At 37.6% G+C, this 7732-nt stretch overlaps 1 protein-coding gene across 1 annotated transcript in view; it reads left to right on the top strand.

Annotated features, from left to right (window-relative positions):
• Positions 1-3645, top strand: part of zdhhc17 (zinc finger DHHC-type palmitoyltransferase 17) — a 40029-nt gene extending 36384 nt beyond the window's left edge. Inside the window, exons 14-17 of the mRNA XM_035523491.1 lie at positions 575-658; positions 952-1109; positions 1191-1285; positions 1368-3645. Of these exons, the coding sequence (XP_035379384.1) occupies positions 575-658; positions 952-1109; positions 1191-1285; positions 1368-1506 (476 nt within the window). The 3' untranslated portion in view covers positions 1507-3645. The remainder of the gene's footprint in view (positions 1-574; positions 659-951; positions 1110-1190; positions 1286-1367) is intronic.
• Positions 3646-7732: the final 4087 nt, after the last annotated feature.

A 7732-nucleotide genomic window follows, 5' to 3' on the forward strand; every position in this document is an offset into this window, starting at 1 on the left:
GTGAGGCTTTTAGAGGATGGCTTGGTGTCGAAGGGCAGCAAAGAAGCCACTTCTCTCCAAGAAAAACATCAAGGATAAATTGACATTCTGCAGGAAGTATAGGGATTGGACTAGAGAGGACTGGGGGAAAGGACTGAGACATTTTTATGTATTAGATTTTAAGATTTGTTCATATTTATTTTACGCATATTTAGTAAATACTGATTTCAGTTCTCTACTATACGAGTGTAAAATAAGAAATCCAATCCATGACTACTGGAAGAAGGTGCAGCTCTATGGCAGTTAAAACTTTCAGTACTGTTCACACTGTGATAAAAGCCTCAGGGCTGTGAAACATAATGCACTTCTTTTCACTGAAAATCAGTGCTTTCAGCTTCTCTCAGGATCGCAATCAAGTTAGTATCAGATATTATCCATTCTCCTTGTGTTACAGAAAGGTATAATGTCATTCACCTAAAGACTTTCGTTTTATGTAGTTTGAGCCCAAACACTGGGTGTCTATTGAGGCTTCTACACTAATAAAGAGAGCAAAAATGACTTCCTCTCACCTGGTTTTTCTCTTATCTGTGTGCAGGAAGTGGGAATCACAGATATTTCATGGGCTACTTGTTCTTTCTGCTGTGTATGATCTGCTGGATGATGTATGGCTGCATTTGCTGTGAGTTAGAGACCTTTCTCCCTGACACACAAACACGTTTTTCCACATGCGAGGTTTATTTGAACTCACTGTACACAATGAGACACTGGAGACAGCAGTCAAATGTTTGATTTGTCAAAATATGCTGCATAAACTTAGTCGCCATCTGGTGTTGTAGGACAATTGGAGTGTTGGTGAGCTGTTAGCAGGTCCACTTTGAGACCTTAACTATCAGTGAATAGAGATGTGAATGACAAGTATAGGGCAGCGTAATTTGAAGTTTTGCTATAATATTGAATCCTCTGTTCCCCTAGACTGGAAAATCCACTGTGCAACCAGTTACGGTAAAGATGGTATCTGGATCTACATTACACAGATTGCCACATGCTCTCCCTGGATGTTCTGGATGTTTCTGAATAGTGTTTTCCATTTCATGTGGGTGGCAGTCCTCATTATGTGCCAGTTGTACCAGGTGAGGTGGACAATACGTAGCAAATTTTTATCTCTGTGTGTGCAAGAATTGTTTGTGTAATTCTATGTGTTCTCTGTCTAGATTGCTGGTCTGGGCATCACTACAAATGAACGGATGAATGCCAGGCGGTATAAGCACTTCAAGGTCACAGCCACATCGATCGAGAGCCCGTTCAAGTGAGTTTCAGCACATATGTAGTGGGAGAAATGGTGATTTGTTCATCATACTTATACCAGTCCTTCTCCATGTGTGTTGCAGTCATGGGTGTATGCGAAACCTCATAGACTTCTTTGAGCTGCGCTGCTGTGGTCTGCTGCGGCCTGTCGTTGTAGACTGGACATCCCAGTACATAATAGAATATGACCAGACCTCTGGGTCAGGCTACCAGCTTGTGTAACACAGCCAAGGAGCAAGAGAGAAAATTGGAGGAAGAAGGAAGGAAGAGGTGTTCCAACATTTGGAATTGAAGCACCACAGCATGGGGGCGGCGGCACTTGCCTGGACCATCTCCTTCACCAAGAAACTGCAAAATCCAATCAGCAGTAGCATGCTGTTAAAAGCCACTGCCACCAACCTAACACAGTCCTGCTCCTTTTCCACATAGCTACTGCAGCTCCAGCCAACAAACACTTCACAATGCTCAGCCAGGGGTGGGAGGTATATCCTCTACTGTGCGTCAGAACCCTTTAAGTGTTGCTTACATATTCATTTGGTTGGCCTTGTTACAGAGTTTATTTCATAGTTTTTGTTTTGTTAGGTTGAGTTTGTGTGCTCCTGGCTAAGTGTGGAAATTAAGTTTGGGATGGTTTGGGATCATGTCTGTGATGATAAAGGTTTATGGCATCATATCTGGTATTCAGGTGATTAAAAAGTCTTGGTAGGTGCTTCTACTTAGATATGACTTAGTCCTGATGATAGTGCTGTTTTCTCACCCTGATGCACTGACTGGCAAAAGTATTCAGATTAAAGTGGCTTTGTATTACAAATAATTTTATTTAACAATTACATTAATACATATGGTTGGGCTGTAAAATGTAATGAATTTAGTTTGTTATTCATAGTATGTGAATACTTTTGCAAGGCAGTATTTATCTCCACTTGATAATGTGACAATATTTATTTTAAACCTATTTAATATTTTCTAAAATTATGATTTTATGATACCATGTGTTTCTAATAGACTTTTTTGAGGTCATGGTCTTTTCATTGTGTGTTTTAATAGATGTGCAGTAACATATCTCAGAGATTGCAGGAAAGGGGAAAAATGTCATATACCTATATGACTGTTCTGTAATCCCTGTTTGGGTGACTCATTATATATAGGTGACCCATTACAAATAGGTGACCCATCACATATAGGACCTGAAACCTGGACTCTCAGAATGAAATGCTTGCATAAAAGAAAGGCTCCTTTTAGCTATTTCATTTTTGTTCTATTAAACTTATCTCACATATATATATAAAAAATATAATGTGTGTGTATATAGAAACATCAAAGGTCTGTTTTTTGTTTCCCTGCCAAAGACAATGCACTGATTATCTTTGGGCTCCTTGGCTATTACTGAAAATCCAGGCTTGTTTTCTGCCACTCCTGAAAGAGCTCAATCCATGATTATGCAGAGGCAGACCCTCCCCTGCTCTCCTTAACTTCAGCTTCTGGTTTGAGTGGCAGGTGGACTGTCAGCAGCCACGAACACAGTGAACTGATGTAAAAAATATGCATCTGTACATACACAACTTAGATTTTTGTGAGTGGCTTTTTTTTTGTCAGTGTTAGCTTAAGATGCACCTTATTTTCTATTTGTTTAATTTTAATGTTACCAAATAGAGTGGGGGGGAAAAAAAACAACTAACTCAAGTTTATGACTGTAGCTTTTAGTGGTGTGTGCCACAGCTGTGTATAGGCATTTTAACTTGTGCATATCCAGTGCATGTGCAAAGATTGAATATGGGGCTGTTGCTATAGTGATCGTCATCTTCCCTTCTGCCCCAGAACCTGCCCCCCAGGCATCTGTACATAGTAACTGTTCAGTATTTGCAAGGGTTGTTTTTTTATCACTTTAAATCCAGTTCATCTATCATTAGTATGTGTCGTTCATAGGCCCTTCGTGTATGTCCTGGCTAAGTGCGAAACTGAACTAAATTTTGGATAGTTGGGGATCATGTCGGCGACAAGGGTCTTATGTTTGTCAATCCTGTAGACTGATGTATTTGAATGTTTCATACATATTAATAGTCAAATGGGAGAGTTTCTTTGTCAGTTTGCCTGATTTGTTTTCCCACTGGATGTACAAATGTAGAGGATTTGAGGACCATACAATCGCATCTGTCAACTATTTTCAGAACACTGCATAGAATTATTTCTGTGCAAGGATGGCAAGATCGAAGCCGTTGCTGAAACACTGCAGTTTTAAAGTCCAAAAGGGGCGGGGGGGGTCCATTCATACCAGATGCATTTGATGTGTGAAATGCTGTCATCCAGCGAGATGGAACAAAACAGCACAAGAGGATAATAAAATTATAAGGAAATATTTTACCAATCAGCTCCTCACCTTTTTTCTCCATGTGAAAAGCACATTCCCATCTCATGTCTCAGCTGCAATCAGGATATCACCCACTACTGCACTACATATGGATCATTTCCAGGCATGCTTTCATTTTACTGGCTTTAATAAAAACTCAAATGTATCACCCATGTACCTTTGCTTTTCAGTGTGTCCAGCTAATTTGTGTGCATAGAAAAAACAGGAAAAATGAATTTCTAGTTCTTTTAATCCTTTTGCTCTTCCCAAATGTCACAAGAGTTAGGAGAAAAATGTTGAGAAAAAGATATATATATATATATATATATATATATATATATATATATATATATATATATATATATATATATATATAATATATATATATATATATAATAATATATATATATATTTTTTTATTGAGTGGGTGCTTTTACACTGTTCTGTCATAGGTAGCTTGAGATATAAATGCATAAAAGATGAACAGAAACATTTAACCATCAGGGGAAGTGAGATTTTCACTCCATGTCATTCTCTCTACATAGCGTATCATTACTTTTTATTTTTCTTCCTACAACTACTAAATAAACGTCTTTGGCACACAGACCCCATAATACTGGCTTCTGCCTTTTCTCATTAATCCATACAGTGGAACTTTAAAATTTATAAAAATATAGCCGCCAGTAGTAGTTCAGGGTCTGGATACGTTGACCCTTGGACTCATAGGACAGAAGGGCCTCACAAGACATGAGCGAGACTAGAACCTGCTAAATCTGATGCGTACAAATGTAGTTCACGGTTATTACCAGGACTGGTAAAATCTAAAGAAAGTGGTAATTGAGAAAGTGTGCATATTATTGCAGCCCATATTTATGCTGAAAAAAGTGTAAAGCTTTGAGTGAACTGACAGTGCTGTTTAAGCATGTAAGATGAATTCTTCATTTTTATAGACATATGATAGTAAAATTGTCTTTTCATTCTTAAACCTATGAGAAAATGGTGTACATTGTTGCAGAATTCTGACCATTTAGATTTAAAAACACAAAGCCATGGGTTATATGCAAAGTAGGTAGCATGTTTGCCTTGCCGTGTTTACCTGTGTCTGTGTTTTCCCACAGTCCAATAACATGGAAGGTAGATTGTCTGGATACTCTAAATTGTCCTTTATGAATGTGAATTGTGTATATAGGTGTATGTTTGTGTGTTGGTGCTCTGTCCTGGTCTTAACCTCCTCTCCTTGCCTGTACCCGGAGCAGTCCCCCAGGTGTCTGTGGGTTCCTGTGTGCAAATTGGCTGCTGCTTTTCATTGAGTGTGCGACTTGATTGTAAAAGCAGTCCTGTATATAAAGCATCCTTGGGTTTGAGAAGGGTGCAATATAAATGTAACTAATAATAATAACTAGAGAGCCTCCTGATGGCTTGTCTGGTGTGCCATATTTTGCACATCTCATGTGAAACACAATCTATAAAAGTTTTTCAAATTATAAGATGAACATTTTATGAATTATTGAAATTCAGATCTCATGTAGTAAGACCACAATAGGTGACTGTTTGGTGGAAACCATGGTGAGTAAAAAAAATTCAACTTTTATATATATATATATATATATATATATATATATATATATATATATATATATATACTTATTTACCTCCAGAGTCCATGGATTATTGTAAGACCAATTTCAAATGATGGGATTGAATTCCTAGGAAATTACATTTTTAAAAACACTTGTAATTTCAGTTAAGACTACTGCAAAGAATCATTTGAACCCAATTTTATATTCTTAAGTGAAAATTGTAGAAGTGTAGGGGATATACAGTACTTGATTTTCATGAATAGTACCACGTAGTGGCCAAATCACAGTTGCAGAGAATCCAGTGGTAAAAATACCAGTAGGGTTAATACATAAGAAGTGTTGGGGATCAGAGATCATTTTTAATACATTTTCTGCTGAGTCACAATTGTTTTAAAAGACCCTGTACCATCTATCCATACAGGTGTAGCTGTACCAGGTGAGTTATGTACACTGTATATACACTCATTGAGTGAAGATCCAACTCTGTATTATCCTTGCCAACTAGAGTCCAGCTAAGTGGCATCTATGGCTACTGATTTTAGACAGCATATATGTATGGCTGATCCAAGAACTATATTCAACTTGGGAGGTTTTTTTTTTTGAGACCAGCCACCTACACAAACAGCAAAGTGAAACCACCCAGCATCTGATTGTCTTTTTATGCACAACACATTAAATACGCATATATGTACTTTATTAGACCAGTAGATTTTTGAGCTGGTCACTTTTCTTTGCAACTCAGTCAATGATGGGTTTCATTTGTGGTATTTAGCTGACACCTTTATCCAAAGCAACTTACAATTATGACTTGAGGGTTAAGGGCCTTGCTCAGAGGCCCGGCAGTGGTGGGGCTTGAACCAGCAACCTTTCAATTACATGTCAAGTACCTTAACTGAACATTTTTCTTATCATTTAGCTTTTTCAGTATAACCAGACAACACATTAAAAGCACAAAGCAAAATTTTAATTTAATTTATTTTTATTTTTTGCAATTTCACCTAGAAGCAATAAAGTATCTATCTATCTATCTGTTGATCTATCTTGTGCTATAACAATTAAAAATTCCAGAATATTCATAAAAATTCCTGTCAAAGTAAACTTCACTGCTACCTATAATTTGTCAAAGAATAGACTGAAAGTAAAGGCTGAGCTTTCACATTTTTCTTTGTTAAAGAAAAATATTAAAGACTGATATCAGTTACAGTGGTTGCATATTTTTGTACATTATTAAATGTTTAAACAATGTGTAAAATCAAAGTACATAAGGAAGGAAACATCAAAATGCTGTAGTTTGGAGGATTGGAGTGACTGCTGTGATGTCATCTCTATAGCCCACCCACAACAGATTAAGCAATAGTTTAGCCCACTCAGTGAATGCTGGGGAAGTTTGAGCCTGCAGAGTGACCACGGCTCTGACTTCCATAGAGTATGTCCTAGTTCAGGTTCCATTTGTAATAAAGAACATACCTGTTGAAAGAAACAAGCATTTACTTCACCCATGCCCATAAACAATTAACACAACAACTTCGTTAGCTATCTGATGAAATCACTGATGGAATGAATGTTGGATTGTTTGCAACTGGTGATGCCTGTGACAAACCCCTAAAGGGGAAAAATCTCCTAAACTGATTCCAGGTTTTGATTGCGTGTATGATAACTTGGTTAGAAGTAAAGCTATAAACAGGCTGTGTGAATGGTAGTGAAGAACACAATTGGGCTGCTAGAGAAGTGGACCCAATGGATGTCCCTTCCAGAGTTGACCATTCAGGGACAGTGACATTGTCCTTTACCCAATATAGCAATGCTCTTATGTTCAGGAGTGCCATCCCTCCAGTTTTGGTGAAGATCTCTTGCAATATACTGCAGCATTTGCTCCCAATCTTAATATTTGTTCCAAAAATCCATTGTTTAATTTAGAAAAGATTTTGTTTAAAAAAACAGGAAGAAGTTTGGGGGGGGGGGGGGGGGGGGGGGTTTAAAATTTATATACATATATATATATATCATCTCTTTACTCTTTACCTATTAATTCTTCCAGAGAGAGGGGCATGGGGTCCCAGCGTTCAATATCTTGCTTCAAGATAATAGCGGGGTAATTAGCTGCATATAGGTCTTTATAGTTGCATGTAATCCATATCCCAAGGTATTTGAGTTTTGCAGGACTTAATTTAAAAGAAAATGAGCCATCAGGGATTTGTAACAGTTAGATCCATGATTTGAATTTATGGAGAATCCTTAACCTCTCAAATATGCTGAAAGTTGTTCTGAAAATTTCTTTAAAAAGTACTTCGGGTAACTGTCTGGCCCCGAGTATCTGAGTAGCCGAAACGCCTTTCTCCAACCTGGCTGCTGTCTGTGGGTCTATAGAAGCACCCCCAAGGTCTTTATAAAAGTCTTCCATAAAAGTCTTTATAAAAGGCTAGGTATTCCCTGTGCACAAATATTATTAATCACTATACATCTCTAACTCATCCTTAGTGTGGAAGACTAAGGATGAGTTAGAGATGTATAGTGATTAATA

This window comes from Electrophorus electricus, chromosome 2 (genome assembly GCF_013358815.1).
Source record: "Electrophorus electricus isolate fEleEle1 chromosome 2, fEleEle1.pri, whole genome shotgun sequence".
Taxonomy (NCBI): Eukaryota; Metazoa; Chordata; class Actinopteri; order Gymnotiformes; family Gymnotidae; genus Electrophorus; species Electrophorus electricus.